The 23,513-nt window shown below is 47.2% G+C and overlaps 1 protein-coding gene across 1 annotated transcript in view; it reads right to left on the bottom strand.

Annotated features, from left to right (window-relative positions):
- Positions 1-6,295: 6,295 nt before the first annotated feature.
- nop53 (NOP53 ribosome biogenesis factor) overlaps positions 6,296-23,513 on the bottom strand; it is a 39,907-nt gene continuing 22,689 nt past the window's right edge. Inside the window, exons 9-13 of the mRNA XM_073063775.1 lie at positions 19,372-19,547; positions 14,246-14,312; positions 12,835-12,911; positions 11,510-11,566; positions 6,296-6,397 (exon numbers count right to left, since the gene is read on the bottom strand). Coding sequence (XP_072919876.1) covers positions 6,391-6,397; positions 11,510-11,566; positions 12,835-12,911; positions 14,246-14,312; positions 19,372-19,547 — 384 coding nt within the window. The 3' untranslated portion in view covers positions 6,296-6,390. The remainder of the gene's footprint in view (positions 6,398-11,509; positions 11,567-12,834; positions 12,912-14,245; positions 14,313-19,371; positions 19,548-23,513) is intronic.

Raw genomic sequence — 23,513 nt, 5'->3', positions numbered from 1 at the left:
AGATGCAAACCACTTCACATCAACATCCAATACCAATGCAATTCCAAGCCACACAGGGACACATTAAGGCAGAGGTTAAAAACCCGGTCAGCAGCAGATATAAGGAAGTTTTAAAAGTGCGAGAAATAGAGTCCTATAGACTCGCTTTTGTGGGCTCTACAGCTCAGTATCACTTATTTACCTCATTTATTACTTGGTTCTTTCAGGTTGTTACAGCCCAGGGTGGTAACGGGGACGAGCTCCCACTAACTATTGAATGCTCCCAATGTTGTGCACCTCAAGAGGTCTCTGACACCCATGCCCACATGTGGCTTAGCTACGAAGCCCACCGAAGTCGCTTCTACTGACAGGAGAAGGGGCAAGGGTGGGTTATTGACACCTTAAAACCAGTCGCTTCAGGCAGATGAGGCTCACCAAAGTTAAGTAAAACTTATCAGAGTACATGCACGTCACCACATACAACCCTAAGATTCTTTTTCCCACGGGCATACTCAGCAAATCTATGGAATAGTAACTGTAAACAAGATCAAAGAAAGAGCAAGAGCATAGAAGACAACTATCTGCAAATCCACATATAAATAGCAAGAGCATGAAATAACAAGACAGGGTCTTAAAGTGGTATCATTGGGTCTGGAAGATCAGAAATAGAATGAGTGTAGTTACGCTCTTCTTTAAGAGCATGATCATCGAGGGGCCATAACTGTTCCTGGACCTGGTGGTGTGAATCCTGAGGCTCTTGTACCTTCTGCTTGATGCAACAGCGAGGTAAGAGCATGGCCTGGGTGGTGGGGATCTCTGATGATGGATGCTGCTTTTCTACGATGACGTTTCATGTAGGTGATTGGGAGGGCTTTACCCGCAATATACTGGGCCGAATCCACTACCTTTTGTAGGATTTTCTGCTCAAAGGCATATTTTGTGCCGTGCCCCCTGATGTGTTATCCGTGTTTGGCAGCTCATCTAAGAGAAGGGAAACTCTGATCTCAAATCTCCCTTGCAGCTAAGCCCACTCATGGAGGGAAGGCTTTGGGACTGAACGGAGGGAAAAATCCAGAGCTGGAGTCCCTAAGGCCATCATACATTGAGTTCAATGCTGACTGGCAACTCCTGCCATGCAGCTGGTGCCAAACTGTATCCGGTCTCTGCCATTCCTTTGGGTTCATCAGCTGTGTAAAGAGGGGAGCTTGCTCACCGTATTGTACCACCCAGGCTTGTGTACTTAGAGAGCTATGACACAACATCCACGGTCAACCTTGACCAACTGAGGCCTGTTTGTTCATAATGTGCATGATTTATTTGTCTTCTGTTCATTGAACTGTCAGTCAAGATTCAATATTGTTTAATGTCACTTCCAGTATTCTAGTTATGTTATTTAGTTTTACACAAATCAGACCCAAGATACAGGAGCAGAATTAGGCCATTTGGCCCATCGAGGCTGTTCTGCCATTTCGTCATGACTGATCCACTTTCCCTCTCAGCTCCAATCTCCTGCCCCATATCCCTTCATGCCCTGACTAATCAAGAACGTACAAACCTCTGCCTTAAAACTTGGCCTCACCAGTACCTTATACAGCCTCAGCATTACATTCTAGTCCTCTTGAAATTAATGTATTTGGCTTCCTCACCACCGACTCACCCTGCAAATTAACCTTCAGGGAATCCTGCATGAGGATTCCAAAGTCCCTTCGCACCTCAGATTTTCAAATTTTATCTCCATTTAAAAACTGCATTTGCTTTTTCTTTCTTCTACCAAAGTATGTCACCATACACTTCTCGACTCTGTATTCCATCTGCCACTTCTTAGCCCATTCTCCAAATCTATCTGTCCTTCTGTAGACTCTTTGCTTCCTCAACACTACCTGCCCCTCCATCCATCTTCATATTGTCTGGCCACAAAATCCTATTTTATTTCTTTATTTTCCTGTAAAGGCTTGCAAGAAATTGTATTCAAGGCAGTATATGGTGACATACAGTATATACAAATTTACTTTGAACTTTGAATGTTCCATGATGGAATTCCAGACCAGTTTAGGACTCAAGCAGCTGAAGGCGTGGTGGAGTGGGGGGTTATAATTAAATTCTGTGCTGATTATGAGGCTTGAACAGTAGAGCTGATATCAGAGTCACTGGGCTAGGGATGACAGATAAAGGGTGGGATAAGACCATGAAAGTATTAGTTCAAGAATTTTAAGCAACACACACACAGAATGCTGGAGGAGCTCAGCAAGTCAGGCAGCATCTACGGAGGGGAATAAATTGAAAACGTTTCAAGCCAAGACCCTTCATCATGACTGGGAAGGAAGGAGGCAGAAACCAGAGTAAAGTGCAAGGGAGTGGGAGTACAAGCCGGCAGATAATACATGGGGAGGACAGGGAGGGTGAAGTGAGAAGCTGGGGGTGGTAGAGGTAAAGGGCTGAAGAAGAAATTTAAGAGACGACAGTGGGACATTAAAGGAAGGGAAGGAGGAAGGGCACCACAGGGAGGTGATAGGCAGATAAGAGGCAAGGACACCTGGAATGGAAAAAATGAGGGGAGCGAAAAATTACGAGAAGTTGAAGAAATTAATGTCTGTGCCATCAGGTTCAAGGCTAGCAAGACAGAACACGAGGTGTTGCTCCTCCAACCTGAGTGTGGCTTCATTAGTAGACATGTTGGCATGTGAATGGAAAGTCGATTTGAAATGATTGGCCAATGGGAGATCCTGCCTTTTGCGGTGGAACAGAATGAATGTTTACAGCAAAGATACAAGGCAGGCTTCAGAAAGGCTTAAGAGAATCGAAAGTGGGCAGTGTTACATTGGGCCGAGTATTTAGCCTTGGTGGGATAGCTGATATGGGATCCAAAGACCTCAACCCCCAGCGTCCTGGAGGCCAGATTCCTCCTCGGAGTTCTCTGCTCATTAGCACAGTGCTGGTTCTGGGAAGCTGCAGGACTGCTATGTTTCCTCTATCACAAACCTTATCAAGTACTTCACTGGTTGTAAAGAATGAAAAAGTAATCCAGAAGTCACCGTCGTTCTGTGGCGTGCCATACAACATAGGCGATCATGGTTTATCCAAACCATGATTGTTCTTGACAACATTTTCTACAGAAGTGGTGTGCCATTGCCACCTTCTGGGCAGTGTCTTTGTGAGATGGGTGACCCCGGCCATTAACAATCCTCTTCAGATTGTCTGTCTGGCGTCACATAACCAGGATGTGATGTGCACTACCTGCTCATACGACCATCCACCATCTGCCGCCGTGGCTTCACCTGACCCTGATTTTCCGGGGGTGGGGGAGGCTACACCTTGCTCAACGATGACCTAAAGGCTAGCAGAGGGTAGAAGCACCTTACACCCCCTTTGGTGGAGACGTATCTCCACCCCACTGCCCCAAGGTAGGCGAACAGCAGAACTTTCTGTTGGGAAGCAGCAGTTGGCTTGTGTCCTCAGGGGCTTGAGGGAGATGGAAACCAGACAGGACTTCATTACCAGCTGTGCAAAGATGGGTAGCGAGGACACCCTGCCAACGGATGAACACCCACAAGTAAATGGCCTGGCTGGAAGACCGAAGGTTGATCATAAGTCCACAAGGCTGATGACTGGAGTCTGCAAATGCCTGCGAATCCACTAGTCCGCTGGGGGTTGGGGTGAGGCTCCGTGTGTGTGCATGGGTGGGAGAGAGAGGGAGGAATGGGGACTGCTCTGCATATTGGATTTGTTGTGTTCTGCGTTGTTCCGTCAATACTGCGGGTGCTCTGTGCTGGCACCAGAATGCGTGATGACACCCCCCCGCCCCCCCGGCCATCCCTGGGGTGTGGTTTGTTAATGTAAATGACACGTTCAAAAATAAATCTGTTTCTGAATCTAACTGGTCTTTGCCTGAACTCTCACGTGTTCAAACTGCAAGGATATCAGAGGGGGAGAAGTGTCAGTGAAAGGTTGAACCCCTGCCAGGGCTGCACTTCCACAGCAGAGCTGGTCAGGTCTGTGAACTCCAGACTGGAGAGCTCCCATCATCAGGGTTCAGACTTCCACAGCACAGCTGGTCAGGTCTGTGAACTCCAGACTGGAGAGCTCCCATCGTCAGGGTTCAGACTTCCACAGCAGAGCTGGTCAGGTCTGTGAACTCCGCACTGGACAGCTCCCATCGTCAGGGTTCAGACTTCCACAGCAGAGCTGGTCAGGTCTGTGAACTCCAGACTGGAGAGCTCCCACCGTCAGGGTTCAGACTTCCACAGCAGAGCTGGTCAGGTCTGTGAACTCCGCACTGGACAGCTCCCACCGTCAGGGTTCAGACTTCCACAGCAGAGCTGGTCAGGTCTGTGAACTCCAGACTGGAGAGCTCCCACCATCAGGGTTCAGTCTTCCACAGCAGAGCTGGTCAGGTCTGTGAACTCCAGACTGGACAGCTCCCACCGTCAGGGTTCAGACTTCCACAGCAGAGCTGGTCAGGTCTGTGAACTCCGCACTGGAGAGCTCCCACCGTCAGGGTTCAGACTTCCACAGCAGAGCTGGTCAGGTCTGTGAACTCCAGACTGGAGAGCTCCCATCGTCAGGGTTCAGACTTCCACAGCAGAGCTGGTCAGGTCTGTGAACTCCGCACTGGAGAGCTCCCATCGTCAGGGTTCAGACTTCCACAGCAGAGCTGGTCAGGTCTGTGAACTCCAGACTGGACAGCTCCCATCGTCAGGGTTCAGACTTCCACAGCAGAGCTGGTCAGGTCTGTGAACTCCAGACTGGAGAGCTCCCATCGTCAGGGTTCAGACTTCCACAGCAGAGCTGGTCAGGTCTGTGAACTCCGCACTGGAGAGCTCCCATCGTCAGGGTTCAGACTTCCACAGCAGAGCTGGTCAGGTCTGTGAACTCCAGACTGGAGAGCTCCCATCGTCAGGGTTCAGACTTCCACAGCAGAGCTGGTCAGGTCTGTGAACTCCAGACTGGAGAGCTCCCATCGTCAGGGTTCAGACTTCCACAGCAGAGCTGGTCAGGTCTGTGAACTCCAGACTGGACAGCTCCCATCGTCAGGGTCCAGACTTCCACAGCAGAGCTGGTCAGGTCTGTGAACTCCAGACTGGAGAGCTCCCATCGTCAGGGTTCAGACTTCCACAGCAGAGCTGGTCAGGTCTGTGAACTCCACACTGGAGAGCTCCCATCGTCAGGGTTCAGACTTCCACAGCAGAGCTGGTCAGGTCTGTGAACTCCACACTGGAGAGCTCCCATCGTCAGGGTTCAGACTTCCACAGCAGAGCTGGTCAGGTCTGTGAACTCCTGGAGAGCTCACATCGTCAGGGTTCAGACTTCCACAGCAGAGCTGGTCAGGTCTGTGAACTCTACACTGGAGAGCTCCCATCGTCAGGGTTCAGACTTCCACAGCAGAGCTGGTCAGGTCTGTGAACTCCTGGAGAGCTCCCATCGTCAGGGTTCAGACTTCCACAGCAGAGCTGGTCAGGTCTGTGAACTCCAGACTGGAGAGCTCCCATCGTCAGGGTTCAGACTTCCACAGCAGAGCTGGTCAGGTCTGTGAACTCCGCACTGGAGAGCTCCCATCGTCAGGGTTCAGACTTCCACAGCAGAGCTGGTCAGGTCTGTGAACTCCAGACTGGACAGCTCCCACCGTCAGGGTTCAGACTTCCACAGCAGAGCTGGTCAGGTCTGTGAACTCCGCACTGGAGAGCTCCCACCGTCAGGGTTCAGACTTCCACAGCAGAGCTGGTCAGGTCTGTGAACTCCAGACTGGAGAGCTCCCATCGTCAGGGTTCAGACTTCCACAGCAGAGCTGGTCAGGTCTGTGAACTCCGCACTGGAGAGCTCCCATCGTCAGGGTTCAGACTTCCACAGCAGAGCTGGTCAGGTCTGTGAACTCCAGACTGGACAGCTCCCATCGTCAGGGTTCAGACTTCCACAGCAGAGCTGGTCAGGTCTGTGAACTCCAGACTGGAGAGCTCCCATCGTCAGGGTTCAGACTTCCACAGCAGAGCTGGTCAGGTCTGTGAACTCCAGACTGGAGAGCTCCCATCGTCAGGGTTCAGACTTCCACAGCAGAGCTGGTCAGGTCTGTGAACTCCAGACTGGACAGCTCCCATCGTCAGGGTCCAGACTTCCACAGCAGAGCTGGTCAGGTCTGTGAACTCCAGACTGGACAGCTCCCATCGTCAGGGTTCAGACTTCCACAGCAGAGCTGGTCAGGTCTGTGAACTCCAGACTGGAGAGCTCCCCATCCGTAAGGGTTTGGCTTATACTCTCTATCAGCAACACATGACACAGTGAACCAAACAATAGTGCAGAGGAAACAGCTAGCCATCAAAATGGGTTCATAATAAGTCTTTGACATTTTATTTGGCAGCCAATAAAAATAAAAATTACTGTCAGGTCCAGCCGCAGGATTCTCTTCTCCAATTCCAGTGGTTACAATCTGAAAAATAAAAAAAAATTAAAACGTATCATCAAGGTGAAGCACAGAAATCATCCTAGGAATCACTGAACAACACACACAAAATAACGGAGTAACTCAGGAAGAGGGAGGAGGGAGGGCGGGGTGGAGAGAGGAGCAGGGGGTGAGTGGGGAGGAGAGGGGAGCGGGTGGGTGAGAGGAGATAAGAAAGGAGCAGTGGGGCAGGAGGATGGGGGGAGGTGGTAGGAGAGGGGAGTATGGTGAGGACAAGAGGGTAGCACTGGGGAGGGGGAGCTGTGAACGTAAAGGCCACAAGAATTTACTGTGTAGAGAAAGACTGCCATTTCCAGGCTGATTGTAAAACGATCCTAACTTGTTGCAGATGTCCCGACCGCCACAAGGGAATGGATTTGGCTCACTGTGCTGATCCAGAGGTATTAAAAATATGAGAGAGAGTGAGAGAGAGAGAATGCAACATACTCACGCAAAAGCAACCCTAGGCAGTTGGGCAGAAACTAGAGGCCAGATTTACCGTTAGATAAAGGCAAAATAAAAATTGACATTAACATTCAAGGTCTGAAAAACTGACCTGACTCGCCGTAACAAACTCTCAGAGCTCAGGTTTTAAAGGAGCAACTCCAAATCTCAGCTCAACAACTGGGCAAGCGGCACGTTTTCTGTTATAAATTACCTCACACGGATATTGCGCTCCTTGCAAATTTATGGCGAAGTTTAATGCTATACAAGCAGCCCGAGGGGCCTGGGTAGGGTGGACTTGGAGAGACTATCTCCTCCTGCTACCTGGCACTGGGATCTGTGTTTGAAAGTAAGGGGCTCATTTAACATAGAATAGTACAGCACAGTGCAGGCAGTTCTGCCCAAGATGTTACCCCGACCTTTGAACCCATTCTAAGATCAATCTAGCCCTTCGCTCCCACATAGCCCTCCATTTTTCTATCAGAAATGTCCCTAATGTATCTGCCTCTACCACCTCCCTGACAGCACTTTCCTCGCACCCACCATCCTCTGTGTAAAAATATTACCTGACATTCCCCTCCTATACTATCCTCCAATCAGCTTAAAATTAAGCCCCCTGGTATTAGCCCACCTCTGCCCTGGGAAAAGGTCTCTGGCTGCCCACTCAGTCTATGCCTCTTAGGTCTCTATTTATTGGAGCATAGAAGGTTGAGGGGGGATTTGATCGAGGTATTTAAAATGTTGAGAGGGATAGATAGAGTTGACGTGAATAGGCTGTTTCCATTGAGAGTAGGGGAGATTCAAACGAGAGGACATGATTTGAGAGTTAGGGGGCAAAAGTTTAAGGGAAACACGAGGGGGTATTTCTTTACTCAGAGAGTGATTGCTGTGTGGAATGAGCTTCCAGTAGAAGTAGTAGAGGCCAGTTCAGTTGTGTCATTTAAGGTAAAATTGGATAGGTATATGGACAGGAAAGGAGTGGAGGGTTATGGGCTGAGTGCGGGTAGGTGGGACTAGGTGAGATTAAGAGTTCGGCACGGACTAGGAGGGCCGGAATGGCCTGTTTCCGTGCTGTGAAGGCTTACTTCTAGCATCTCACTACAGACATTGAATGACGCCAACCTTCTAAGGAAGTACAGTTGACTCTGTGCCTTCCTGCACAAGGCATCTGTGTTGGCAGTCCAGTCTAGCTTCTCGTCTAACTGTACTCCCAGATACTTGTAGGTCTTAACCTGCTCCACACATTCTCCATTAATGATCACTGGCTCCATATGAGGCCTAGATCTCCTAAAGTCCACCACCATTTCCTTGGTCTTGGTGATATTGAGACGCAGGTAGTTTGAGTTGCACCATATCACAAAGTCCTGTATCAGTTTCCTATACTCCTCCTCCTGTCCATTCCTGACACACCCCACTATGGCCGTGTCATCAGCGAACTTCTGCACATGGCAGGACTCCGAGTTATATTGGAAGTCTGATGTGTACAGGGTGAACAGGACCGGAGAGAGTACGGTTCCCTGCGGCGCTCCTGTGCTGCTGACCACCGTGTCAGACCTACAGTCTCCCAACCGCACATACTGAGGTCTATCTGTCAAGTAGTCCACTATCCAATCCACCATGTGAGAGTCTACTCCCATCTCCGTTAGTTTGTGCCTTAAGATCTTGGGCTGGATGGTGTTAAAGGCACTAGAGAAGTCAAGGAATGTAATCCTCACAGCACAACTGACCCCATCTAGGTGAGAGAGTCAGTTGTGGAGAGCGCCCTCTTCTTTGTGGGGGCGTGTTGGGGAGGAAGCATTAAGAAGAGGGACGCCTCACGTCTTAATAAGCTGGTAAGGAAGGCGGGCTCTGTCGTGGGCAAAGTACTGGAGAGTTTAACATCGGTAGCTGAGCGAAGGGCGCTGAGTAGGCTACGGTCAATTATGGAAAACTCTGAACATCCTCTACATAGCACCATCCAGAGACAGAGAAGCAGTTTCAGCGACAGGTTACTATCGATGCAATGCTCCTCAGACAGGATGAAGAGGTCAATACTCCCCAATGCCATTAGGCTTTACAATTCTACCGCCAGGACTTAAGAACTTTTTAAAAGCTATTATTAATGCTTTTTGAGATAGTGATTTAGATGCATATCATATTTTTTTACTGAGTTAAGTATTGTATGTAATTAGTTTTGCTACAACAAGTGTATGGGACATTGGAAAAAAGTTGAATTTCCCCATGGGGATGAATAAAGTATCTATCTATCTATCTATATGGTTATCATTTTGTACACTCTATCAAGTCACTTTTCATCCTCCTTCGCTTCAAAGGGAAAAGCCCCAGCTCACTCAACCTATCCTCATAAGGCATGCTCTCTAACCCAGGCAGCACCCTGGTCTTTGTAAATTGTCCTGCGATTGGGTTTGTCGGGGGTTGCTGGGGCAGCAGAGCCTGAAATAAATAAATCTCCTCTGTACCGTCTCTGAAGTTTCCACATCCTTCCTATAATGAGGCAACCAGAACCAAACACAACATCCCAAGTGTGGTCCCACCAGTTTTACAGAGCTACAATATTACCTTAATGCCCTTGAACTCAATCCTCCAATTAATGACAGCCAACTCATTAAAAGAGATTTCCTCTCTCGGGGGTGGGGGGGACTTTGCAATTCTTCCTCAAAGGGTATTGGAAGCAGTTGAATATTTTTAAAGAAAGGTAGGTCGAGGAAAGATGAATGTTCTTGAGGGATGGAGTGGCCTACTCCGACAGTCACAGAAACTCACCTAGCCTGTGCTGAACTGACCTGCATCGGGGCCATCGCCACCCTTGCCATCCACGTACTTATCCAAACTTTGCTTAAACATTGAAACTGAGCTTGCTTGCAGCACTCGTGCACAGAAACAGGAGCGTGGGACGTGTGAGTGGAACTCTTTGTAAGTTCCCTCAAGGTGTGAAATGGAAGGGGGTGGGGGTGTGGGAAGGTTTGGGAAGACCAGTAGAGTTGTAGTGCGTAGTTTCTTCCTTGTGGTGCAGCAGGCAGCAACCTTGCCCTTTCTTTAAGTATTTTTGTCCAGTTGCTAGCTCGACGCTCAACACAGCACAGGAAGTGTGCAAGGAGCCGACCGGACTCAAATCCAGGGCCACTCGCCTTGAAGTCCAGTGCAGATACCACTATACCACTGGCCTGCTAAAGGGGGGGGGGGGTGCAATGTGCGGCTGGAGGCAGCAATTGCAGGGTGTGTTTATTGTTTCTTTTGTGTTGCCTCGGATCCAGAATGTTCTCCTGTACTCTTGTCATCATCATTACGTGCCGTGTCATATGACATCATCATTATGTGCCATGTCATATGAGGGCAATTGTGGTCTTTCTATGACCTTGATTGTTCTTGGCAAATTTTTCTACCAAAGTGTTCTGCCATTGCCTTCTTCTGGGCAGTGTCTTTACAAGACAGGTGGCCCCAGCCATTATCAATACTCTTCAGAGATTGTCTGCCTGACGACAGTGGTCGCATAACCAGGGCTTGTGATATGCACTGGCTGCTCATACGACCATCCACCCCCTGCTCCCATGTCTTCATGTGACCCTGATCGGGGGGGGCTGAGCAAGTGCTACACATTGCTCAAGGGTGACCTGCAGGCTAGTGAAGCACCTTACATCTCCACCTCACCACCATTTACACTTATGTATTGAAAAATGACAAGAAACAACCTTGAGTTCCAAATCACTTCAACCCCTGTCCATCTCAGAAACATCATACCACATCATCTCTCCCTGACATCCCACCATCGTTCTTCAAAAATACATACCTTTGAACTAGCCCCAATAATTGGCCAAACTACACTCCCTGGGATGAGGGACTACCAAATGCTCATTCTGAAAAAAAAAGATGGCTGCAGAGGTTTTTGTAGATCCAGGGGACTTCTTCCAGTTCGTCTGCGAAACAGCTTATTCTTCCTTTCTCATGTCTCTCTTTTCTTTTCAAGACGGCTGAGGTCCTGTTCGGAGACCTTGTTTTACAGCTACAGCTCAAACTGTGGTTCTCCGCAAGTGGTGGGTTTTCACACCAGCCGTGCAGCCTGGTGTTTCGATATCCGTAGGCGCAGCCTGTAAAACCTGTGTCTTTAGGGTAGACAGCCAGTTCCTCGCTGATGTCGCTGACTGAAGCGTCATGGGAGACTAAAACATCAAGACAGCAGGCAGTGTGCACTGCTGTCAGAAGGACCCTCTACTCGAGTGATCCTCTCTCTCGCTCTCTTTCTGATGGTGAGTGAGATCCTGTCGGTCCTCAAGTTGTGTGTGTGTGGGGGGACCTCCAGAAGCAATGTGAAAGATGTAACATCAGAACAGAGAACTGCTGGTCTCCCGCTCTTGTTGTTGCAGGAGCTATCTCACTCCCTCGCCAGTGAGAGAAAACCTATCCAGGATACAGCCAAGGTCTTCCGGGGGAGGTGCTGTTGATAGTGCAAGTAGGGGGAGGACACAGGGAGGGGGAGAGTTGATAGTTTTGCTGCTGCTTATGTGTGTGTGTGTGTGGGGGGGGGGCTCTGATGTTTCTATCATTCATTCTTTGGGGCTCTTTGTTTTGTGGATGTTAGTGAAGAGTAAGAATGTATACTGTATACATTCTCTGATATCAAACTGAACCATTTGAGCTGTGGACAGACTGGACACTTACGTAACTTCTCGGAATGCCCTCTTCTCAGCATATTTTAGCCTGTACTTCCTCTTGAACCTAACGAAGAAAAATAATGAACAGGTAAACAATTAAAACATGCAACAACAAAAAACCAGGTACTGATCAAACCCCTCTCGGGCGGATATAAAATATCCAAGTGTGGAACAAGCACCCTCTTCACCCATGACTGTGTCCCTGCCTACACCACCAACTCAATCATCAATCACCACAATGATTCGATTAATTATAAATAACTACAAAACAGCAGAGAGGAGGTACAGAAACTGTTGGACTGGTGCAATAACCATAACTTTCACTCAACATATCAACATTTTGTTGAGCATCATAGTAGCGTAGCGGTTAGCACAATGCTCTACAGTATAGCTCCAGTTCCAATCACAAGTACGTTCTCCCCGTTACCACTTGGGTTTCCTCCCACAGTCCAAAGACGTATCAGTTAGTAGGTTAATTGTAAATTGTCCTGTGATTAGGCCGGGGTTAAATCTGGGGATTGCTGGGTGGTACGGCTCAAAGGGCCAGAAGAGCCTATTCTGTGCAATACCTCAATAAATAAAAAATAAGCCAAAGAAATGAGTAACAATTTCAGGAAACCAAGAAGGTATGAACAAGCTCCACGGCTCATAAACAGCAAAGCAGTGGAAAGTTCTTGAGAGTGAACATGCTCTCTTGGACCACCAAAACTTCCTTGATCTTAGAGAAGGCTCAGCAGCTGTACTATCTCACAAGTTTATAAAGAGCAAAAGCTGATGGTGAACCTTTATCGCTGTGTAACTGTAAGCATACTGACCAACTGTATGACATTATGGTGCACTACTGCAACAAAATCAATCAGAAAGCACTTCAGCGAGTGATCAGGACAGCACAGAACATCACTGTGTTTCAACTACCAGGCATGGAAACCATCTAGGTTAACTGGTTATTGTAAGTTGTCCTGCGATTAGACCAGCATTAAATACGTGAGCTGCTGGGTGGTGCGGCTTGTTGGGCCAGAAGGGCCTCTTTCCTACTGTATCTCCAAATAAATATAAATTTACTTGAGAAGTTTGGATGGGAGGGGGTTTGGAGGGATATTCTCCAGGTATAGTTGATGGGACTAGTCAGTTTGGTACAGATTAGATAAGCCAGAGGTCCTCAGTACTCTAACTCTGAATCACCGTCGGGATAATGACATGGTTCAGCTGGAGGGGAGGGGCTGGCAGTATTCTGCCATACCTGACTCAGCTATGAAAGCCTTGTTAGAGGGCATGCTCCTGCCCTGTGTAACAGCATATTCACAGAAATCCACACCGTTCACATCCACTTACTTCGCTCTCAATCTGGGTTCAATCAGATTCCTCTTCTGCAAGCTCTTAAAGCGATCGCCAAGGATGCTTCCCTCTGGCTGTTGGAAACAAAATTCATGTTACAGATTAAAGATTCAGTCACTGCTTCCCTTCAGTGTCGACACAACACAGGCAAGCTGAGAAATTAAAATCCTGACGAAGGGTCTAAGCCCAAAACATCATCTGGTTATTCGTCTCCATAGATGCTGCCGGACCGGCGGAGTTCCTCCAGAATTTTGTGTGTTGCTCTGGATTTCCAGCATCTGCAGAATCATTTGTCTTCATCAACTTTCAACACCATTAAAATTCAAAGTTTAAAATATAATTTATTATCAAAGTACATGTATTTCATCATATACAACCCTGATTAATAGCTTTACACAAAGGACTTGACCCACCATCACCAACTTCCCCCCTTGTACCCCCACCCCTGTGCAGGGAGGGGAGTCAAGAATGGAAAGGGGAAGATATCCAGTGGGAGAGAAACGCTGAAGGAGGCAGGTAAGAGGGTGGGGAGCATTAGAAAGTAAAAGGAGAGAGGATACAGGTGGTAAGATTAATGCAGGAACAGAGGGAGAGAGCTAGGGGTGGAGAGAAAGGGGGGCAGATGGGGAGGGTGGGAAGGTGGAGGAAGGAGGGGGAAGGGGGAGGGAAGGAGGGGGAAGTGGGAGGGAGAGGGAAGAGGGAGGGGAGGGGGAAAGGAGGAGGGGAAAGGGGAGAGGAGGAGGGGGAAGGGGAGAGGAGGAGGGGGAAGGGGAGAGGAGGAGGGGGAAGGGGAGAGGAGGAGGGGGAAGGGGAGAGGAGGAGGGGGAAGGGGAGAGGAGGAGGGGGAAGGGGAGAGGAGGAGGGGGAAGGGGAGAGGAGGAGGGGGAAGGGGAGAGGAGGAGGGGAAGGGGAGAGGAGGAGGGGAAGGGGAGAGGAGGAGGGGAAGGGGAGAGAAGGAGGGGAAGGGGAGAGAAGGAGGGGAAGGGGAGAGAAGGAGGGGAAGGGGAGAGAAGGGGGAGAGGAGGAGGGGGGTGGGGAGGGAAGGGGGAAGTGGGGAGGGAAGGAGGGGAAGTGGGGAGGGAAGGAGGGGAAGTGGGGAGAGAAGGAAGGGGAAGGAAGGAGGGGAATTGGAGGAGGAAGGAGGGAGAAGTGGAGGAGGACAGAGGGAAGGGAGGGTGGAGGGAAGGTGAGGTGGAAGGGGGTAGAGAAGGTGAGGCTGGGAAGGAGGGGAGGGAAGGTGAGGGGGAAGGAGGGGGAGGGAAGGTGACGTGATGGTAGGTGGGGGAAGACAGCAGGGCATGAAGGAAATACACATTGAAAAGGAGGAAATAGCACAGGAAGGGGAAAGGTGTGACAAGCTCAATACATAAGCTCTCAGTCCTGTTCTGAACAATGCTGTAATACTAACCTTCAAAGCCCGGAGTGAACCGGCAAGCTCATCACTGAGTTTCACTTCAAGGTCAGGTTCCTCATATCTAGAAGTAAAGAAAGTACATTCAGTAAGCTAAATACTACAACTAGAGTCTAGAGCAGGGTCCATTACATAGAAAGGTTGGGAACCCCTGCTATAAAGGTTTCAATAGGGCAAATACAAGTAGGGTTTTTTCCTGAGGTTGAGCGAGACTAGAATGAGAGGTCATAGGCTAAGGGTGAAAGGTGAAATGCTTAAGGGGAACATGAAGCTGAACTTCTTCACTCAGAGGGTGGTGAGAGTGTGGAAAGAGCTGCTAGTGGAAGCTGTGCGATTGCAACGTTTAAGAGTAGTTTGGATAGGTACGTGGATGGGAGGGGTATGGAGGGCTGCAGGTCAATAGGAATAGGTAGAATAATAGTTCAACATGGACTAGATGGGCTGAAGGGCCTGTGACTGTGTTGTAGTAGTGCCCTACATACTAAAAACCAGAATTTAAAAAAATACAAGATCCTAATCCAATTAGTAGATCCCACACAGATAGCACTGACAGAATGGTCAGAACCAGAATTCACATCACCGGCGTATGTCATGAAATAAGTTGTTTTGTGACAGCAGTACAATGCAGTACATAATGATAAACACTAAGAAATATATACAATATTAGTAATGCAAAAAGAGAGCGGAAAACAATAGTGAGTGAGTGTACGAGTTCACAGTCCAGTCAGAAAATGAATGTTGGAGGGAAAGAATATTCCTTCAGACTCCTTACCGCCTCCCTGATGTAACAATGAGAAGAGGGCACATCCCGGGTCATTAATGAAGAATGCTACTTTTTTGTGGCATTGCCTTTTGAAGATGCTTGGAGGTCAATACTCCCTTAAAACACCCGGTTTAATATTCCTTCATGTATTCCACTGCAGAACTACCTGTGGTCTCTCCCCCTTGCAGGAAAGCACCATCCATCACCAGGTCATCCTCCCTTCTCGCTGATGCCATCAGGAAAAAGGTACGGGAGCCTCAGGACTCACACCACCAGGTTCAGGAACAGTTATTACCCCACAACCATCAGGCTCCTGAACCAGTGTGGATAACGTCACTCACCACAGTGAGCCACAGGTCCCACACCACCAGGTTCAGGAACAGTTATTACCCCTCAACCATCAGGCTCCTGAACCAGTGTGGATAACTTCACTCACCACAATGAGCCTCAGGTCCCACACCACCAGGTTCAGGAACAGTTATTACCCCACAACCATCAGGCTCCTGAACCAGTGTGGATAACTTCACTCATCACAATGAGCCTCAGGTCCCACACCACCAGGTTCAGGAACAGTTATTACCCCTCAACCATCAGGCTCCTGAACCAGTGGGGATAACTTCACTCACCACAATGAGCCTCAGGTCCCACACCACCAGGTTCAGGAACAGTTATTACCCCACAACCATCAGGCTCCTGAACCAGTGTGGGTAACTTCACTCACCACAGTGAGCCTCAGGTCCCATACCACCAGCTTCAGGAACAGTTATTACCCCACAACCATCAGGCTCCTGAACCGGTGTGGATAACTTCACTCACCACAATGAGCCTCAGGTCCCACACCACCAGGTTCAGGAACAGTTATTACCCCACAATCATCAGGCTTCTGAACCAGTGTGGATAACTTCACTCACCACAATGAGCCTCAGGTCCCACACCACCAGGTTCAGGAACAGTTATTACCCCTCAACCATCAGGCTCCTGAACCAAAGGGAATAACTTAACTCAACTTCATTTAACTCATCACTGAAATGTTCCCACAACCAATGGCCATTTCATCTCATGTTGTCGATATTTATTGCATTGCCTCAAATAGGTGGGGTTCATCACCCAGAACATGTCCTCCTTTCACTGCTATCATCAGGGAGGAGATACAGAAGTGTGAAGACGCACACTCAATGATTCAGGAACAGCTTCTTCCCCCATGCCACCATGTTTTTTTCTCTATTATTATACATTGCATTGTACTGCTGACCTAAAGATAACAAATTTTACGATATATGCCTGGGATATTTAGCCTAATTCTGATTGTTCTTCTACGTTCTGGTCGGATGCCCTAGTTGGGTGGTCTCTCATTGATTCTGTTACAGTTACTATTCTATAGATTTGCTGAGTATACCCGCAGAAAAATGAATCTCAGGGTTGTATGTGGTGACATACACGTACATGTACTTTGATAATAAATTTACTTCACTGAACAGCAGTGATGCCATTTTATGACCTCCCAAGCAATGAGAAGTGAGCTCGGTCTCAAAGCTCTCTCGCTTCCTCTGAACATGTGCTACTCGCTTCATCAAAAGGATTAGTTCCGATTATTGTCTTGACAAGCATTTCCCACATTAGTTGCCAGGAACCTTGTTTGTTCATTCTCAGTGTGTAAGCTGTTCTGTCAGTTTCCGGTCTTCAGCTCTTGACAAGACTGCACACAGCAGTAGAACAGCACAGCACAGGAAGGGGCCCTTCAGCCCACAATGCTGTGTCTAAACAAATAGTAAACAATCTCTTCTGAATACACAATGTCCATATCCCTCCATTTTCCTCACACCCATGTGCCTATCTAAAAGTCTCTTAGAATTCTCTAATGTATCTGCCTTTACGACTACTTCAGGTAGCACATTCCAGGCACCCATCACTCTCTGTTTAACAAACTTGCCCCTCATATCTCCTTTGAAATTACCCTCTCTCACCTTAAACCAAGGGTTCCCAATCTGAGGTCCACAGACCCCTTGGTTAAAGGTAGGGTTCCATGGCACAAAAACGGCTTGGAACGCCTACCTTAAACACATTCCCTCAGGTATTATACATTTCAGACAGAAAATCCCTATCTACTCTATCTATGCCTCTCTCAACCTTATAAACCTCTAACAGATCTCCTCTCAGCCTCCATGGCTCCAGAGAAAACAATCCAAATTTATCCAGCCTCCTGTCCTCGAATCCAGGCAGGACCCTGGTAAACCTCTTCAGTACCCTCTCCAAAGCCTCAACATCCTTCCTATAGTGGGGAGACCAGAACACATAAAGGGGCAATCAGTTTAATGGGGTAGCAACTCCACCCCTCCCTCAGCACATACAATCACAGACTGGAATGCCACTCACTACATTTTTCATAAAGCTACCAAAAATGAGGTTAAGCTTTACATTCAGATTTTTCCCCCCTCAGGTACAACATGGTAACAAGCTGTGTAGATACCATTATCTCCCTGGATTGTGGGGCTTCCCTCCCAGCGAAACACATCCTTGACCGTCCTCAGACGGAGTCTCTGAGATCTTTTTTACTTAGAACATGGAATACAACAGCATTTGCCCCACAACATTGTGCAAAGCCAGCTAAAAAGCAAATCAAACCCCCAAACAGTATTCCCTCCTACCTACACAATGTCCGTATCTCACCAAAACCTATGCTTCCTATTAGGGCGACACAGACCCTAACCCTAACACAGAGACTAACTTACACCTAGAGAGACATGCATATAGAGTGACAAACTATAAGCAGTTAAGAAAATTATTAATGAATGGGTGTCTTAATCAGGGTTAAATTAAAGGTTACTACTTCTAGTTGGATCCAGATAAAGTAGCTGTATTTTTTAAAAATACTGTTTAGTTATTTAGAGATAGAGCATGGTAACATGACCCTCTGGCCCAGCAAGCCCAAGCCACGTAATTGCACCAATCTAACCATTAACCTACCAACCGGTACACGTTTGGAATGTGGGAGGAAACCAGAGTACACAGAGGAAACCCACACGGTTGTTAGGGTGTATTCTGGAGACATGGATTATAGCAAATATCAATTTCAACAGCAACCAGACTGCAGATTGAATTTAAAAAGCTGCTCTGAACAATGGTGTTCCTGGAGCTGCAGACCAGGGTTGATTGCAAACCAAGAAGTACCCCATTGACTTAAGATGTCTGAATATGCATGAACAGAGCTTAGATACAGCAGTGACCAACATTCATTTTGGGTATCTGGAGTGTTGGTGTGAAGATCTAAGTGGTTGAAAGCTATATGTAGTTCAAAGGAAGTATTGTAGATTCATTGTAACTATAATATTATCCTGCTGTTACCGTTTATCTTCAGCATATAAATATGTTGTGTAATATTGGGTCAGGAAGCCTCTATCCAAGAGTGTCTCCAACATGATGCCTGCTTCTTGTGCTGAATAAAGACTTCTATATCCACCATCTTTAGTGTCTCTCCGGCGACTTCATTCACAGTCACAGCGAGAACTTACAAACTGCTTGAATCAGGGTCGCTGGCGTTATAAAGCATTACGCTAACCACTATGCTTTCAACAATGACTATAACGCATCAAGTGACTTATCAATCACCAAAATCACAGAGCACCGATTGTGCTCAAAGCCGAGAGGAGTGGATATCTGGTCACGAACGATTTGTAACCGGGGGAGCAGATTCAAGGGGCCTTTTCGTGTTACTTTAAATATTTTCAAAGTACAGGTGCCCTCCCCCCCCTGTTTTTCGAATGTTCGCTTTACGACAGCTCGCTGTTACAAAAGACCTACATTAGTACCTGTTTTCGCTAACCAAAGAGGATTTTCGCTTTTACGAAGAAGACATCCGCTTTATACGCGCGTTTACCCCGAGAAAGACTACCATGATCGTGAAGCCTTGTGCAGGCGGTTGTGTGCGCATGCATGTACGTGCTGATTTTTGGCTCGCTTTCTTCCCGATTCTGATAAGTGAAACTACACCGTACATACAATATTTCTACTTTATATAGGCTGTATATTTCTCATATCATTCCTGCTTTTACTACATGTCCGTGTTATTTTAGGTTTTATGTGTTATTTGGTAGGATTTGGTAGGTTATTTTTTTGGGTCTGGGAACGCTCAAAAATTTTTCCCATATAAATTAATGGTAATTGCTTTCTCACTTTACGACATTTCAGCTTACGAACGGTTTCATAGGAACGCTCTACCTTCAGATAGCGGGGGAAACCTGTAAAGAGTTCAGACCGAACAGCAGAGTCACCCTGAGCACTAGAGGACAGACACCGCCCAGCACTCTGACGATCATACTCCTAGCAGACAGACCATACACAGAGGAAATGCGAGAATGCTTACTTCAACCGGCCCAGTCTTCGGGGCTTGCTGGCTTCTGCCCTCCGTTTCTCCGCACGCTTGGCTTTCCTCTCTGCCAGCTCAACCTCCAGCTGCTTCACCTCGCCCTTGATGGAGCGGATGCGGAAGAGCTGCTGCTGCCTCTCCCGTGCCTGCTTCAACTCCTTCAGCTTCTGCTCCTGAAAACAACAAGCAGAGTACACCGATTTGCAGTCAAACTGGTTGAGCAGGGGCATGACATTCCCAAGTTAAGTTTGAAAGTCATGATCGTTCAGTAAGAATAACCTCTCTGTTCTCCCATCTCAGGGACAGTGATCTCCCTACAACATTATGAGCAATTTCTGGACCCCACATTTAACAAAGGGTGTTCTGGCATTGGAGAGGGTCCAGAGGGGATTCAAGAGAATGATTCTGGGAATGAAAGAGTTAACGTACACGGAACCTTTGTTGGTTCTGTACTCATTGGGGTGGGGGGGGGGGGGAGATCTCAGTGAAATCTATCGAATATTGGAAGGCCTAGATAGAGAGGATGCTTCCTATAGTGGGGGAGTTTAAGACCAAAGGGCAAGGTCAAAATACAAAGACATCCCTTTAGTAGAGATGAACAGGAATTTCTTCAGCCAGGGGGTGGTGAATCTGTGGAATTCGTTGCCAAAGCCAGCTTTGGAGGCAAAATCATTGGATATATTTAAAGCAGAAGTTGATAGGTTCTTGATTAGTCAGGGTGTCAAGGGTTACAGAGAGAAAGCAGGAAAATGGGTTTGAGAAGGATATTAAGTAAGTCATGATGGAATGGCGAAACCAACTCAATGGGCCAAATGGCGGAAATCTGTACCTACGTCTTAGGTCCTCTAGCACATTGCAAACAGAAGATGTAACTTGCAAGTAAAAGTCACTGAATTGTCACACCACGACATGAAGGAGGAAGGTGGGGAGGGCAGGGAAACAGTTGGAGCAAGAGTCCAACCCAAGCGGCACTCAGAGTTCAGAATGATTCTATCTAAATGCCAGGGTTTTAAAGCAGCGTCATACCTTCTGTAGAACCCAAACACATCACTGGTTGGGTTATAACATCCACCTGTGTGTGAAAACTTCCACGCTACACAACGCGGTTGCTGGAAATCGAGTGAACTGCTGCAGCTCTGAATGAGACGGTACTATTTACACTGCCTTCAGTTCCCAGGCTGCCCACTTGGTAAAGCCCAGGAATCCCTGTGCTGTCCTCACATTCCCAGCGGCAAGAGCCGCAGGAATTCTTTGTGCGCAAGGATGTCTCTCATCATCAGGCAGTGAAATAATTCCAGTTCTCTGTCAGGAGTTTAAACACAAAGCTCTCTATCAGGGGTTCCCAAACATTTTTTAGCTTTCTTTTATTGTTCAGTATAACTATATTCTACTGTGCTTGTCACGTCCTTTTCAGGTCCTCCTAAGGCATCCTGCAGCCTGGGAAGGAATTAAGATTTGGAAATGTTGCCGAAGTTGCAGGAACAGCCAGAGGGAGGTAAATCTGTGGGATTTGTCACCACAGTCGGCCATGGAGGTTGGGTCATTAGGTATATTTAAGGCAGAGGTCAACAGTTTCTTGGTAAGTTAGAGTGTCAAAGGTTATGGGGAGAAGGCTGAAGAATAGGGTTAAGAGGAGGGACAGACAGCAAGAAAGAGCGAGAAAGGAAAAGGAGACAAAGATAGAGAGAAATAAAATTAAATAAATAAAAAGATATACAAATATATTTATTAATTGATTAAGATAGGGTACAGAATAGGACCTTCCAGCCATGCCATCCAGTATTTCTCCAATTTAATCCTAGCCGAACCACAGGACAATTGACAATGACCAATTAACCTACCGACCGGAATGTCTTTGGACTGTGGAGGAAACCCACGCCTCCACAGAGCAAAGGTACAAACTCCTTACAGGCAGCAGCAGGAATTGAACCTGACAGTGCTGCTCTAAACACCATGCTATCGTGCCACTGTGGTGGAATGACGAAGCAGGTTCGAGAGACTGAATAGTCTAACTCTTCTCCTGGGGCTTATGGTCTTATGGAAACATGGCAGATAACAGGCACACAGCAAACTCACACAGGCAGTAATGCAATGACGGCCTGTTATAGTGATGCTGGGTTAAGTAGAACAGTACAGCATAGGAAGAAGCTTTTCAGTCTACGATGACTGTACTAACCATGATTCCAAATTGAACTACCGGTAATACCTTTTGCCTGCACATGATCCATATCCCTCCCATCCCTTGCATATTTCATTTGTCCATCTAACAGCCTCCTGAACACCACTATGGTATCCGTTTCCCCCGCTACCTAGTGGCAGCTCGTTCTAGTCACCCATCACTGCAAGACAAAAACTGCCCTACACACCACCTTTAAACATCCCCGTCAGCCCACTACTCCGTTAAAGCTTTACGTGGGGTGATTGATAAGTTTGTGGCCTAAGGTAGGAGTCAATTTTAGAAAACGTAGCACATTTATTTTTCAACACAGTCCCCTCCTACATTTACACACTTAGTCCAGCGGTCGTAGAGCATATGGATCTTGCACCTCCAGAAAGTGTCCACAGATGGGTGATTGATAAGGTTGTGACCTAAGGTAGAAGGAGATGAGTTATACAGCTCTCGTTACATGCACATGCAGGTCAACTCTTAGAGTGATTATGCAGAAAGTTTGAAGTTAATAACTCATCTCCTTCTATCTTAGGCCACAAACTTATCAATCACCCCGATGAGTTATTAACTGATGAGGACACTTTCTGGAGGTCCAAGATATATTCAACATATCTCCCACAGATTAAAAATTCTCGCCGTCTGCCCTCTCTGTCGCTTTCATAATTCTGCAAACTTCCCCTCAATTACTGTAGTAATGTATCAGCCCAGGGGGCTACACAAGTGGCCTATCAGTTTTAAGAAATTTAAGAGACTACGAATGCAAGAATGAAAAGGTATCGAACAGCTTATTCTTGTAAATACATTTTATTATGAAATTTATTTCAATTTTTAAAAAAACCTTGTTAGTTCACCCCTCAGCCTGCAACACTCCAGAGAAAATGGTCTTCGCTTGCCCAGCCTCTCCTTACAGCTAATACCCTCCAATCCAGGCAGAAGTCCAGAGAACCTCCTCTGTACCCTCTCCAAAGTCACACCCTTCCTATAATGGGCTTGCCAGAAAAGCACACAACAAAAGAGCACTCTAACCACACCTGCAACATGACTTCCTGGCTCTTGTATTCTGTGCTTCTAGCATGGGTTAGGGATAATGCTTCGAACTCCATAAGATTCAAAAACTCTCCTCCTCTCCAAAATAACACTAGCAAACTTTGGTTTAACATCTACTGAGTGATTAGATAGGACCTAGGTGTAACATCTCATACAGCAATCTTCCTTATCACTAGAAAGTCAGTCTGAATTTTGCTTTTATGGAGTTCAAAGTGAATTTATTACCAAAGTACATATATATCACCATATACAATCCTGAAATTCATTTTCTTGCAGACATATTCAATAAATCCAAAGTAGAATAATAACCATAATAAGATCAATGTAAGATTGTACCAACTTGGGCATTCAACCAGATTGCAAAAGATAACAAACTGTGGATATACAAAAATAAAGAAATAATAATAAATAATAAAGAAATAAGCAATAAATATCAAGAACATGAGATGATGGAGCTTAAAAGGATGATGGTGCCTAATGGCGACTCCTTTGGTTACATCTTCGGAAACAGTTCTATTTCTATCCTTGATATCTCTTCTTTTTCCCCTTTCAAGGTTCTTTTGAAGACCTGACCTGGAGTTACACGTTGACTTTGGTTCTTTGCGGAAATAGACCCGCTCTCGGGACCTCACAAGCAGCTGCTTTTCGAAATGCCAAGCACTAGGCCCGGAAGATTAGCGTGCCTTCAGGGTGCCACATTTCCACGGCTCTGGAGGTGGGCGGATTCGAGGCCGGTGCCGCCGCCTGATGTGTCGTGGGAGTACACGGAAGATCGAAAGCAGCGAGCTGGCTGCGGGCTCTGTGCCCAGAGACACGAGTTCTTTGAGCACAGAGCTCAGAAAAAGTGACGCAAACACCATAAATCAGTGAGTTGCCTCCCCTCTCGCTGTGAGACAGGGACACCTCTTTTTTCCTTATCAGG

This window comes from Hemitrygon akajei, chromosome 12 (genome assembly GCF_048418815.1).
Source record: "Hemitrygon akajei chromosome 12, sHemAka1.3, whole genome shotgun sequence".
In the NCBI taxonomy this organism is placed as follows: domain Eukaryota; kingdom Metazoa; phylum Chordata; class Chondrichthyes; order Myliobatiformes; family Dasyatidae; genus Hemitrygon; species Hemitrygon akajei.
The sequence above is the reverse complement of the archived record's forward strand: the minus strand, read 5'-3'. Positions and strand labels throughout refer to the sequence as shown.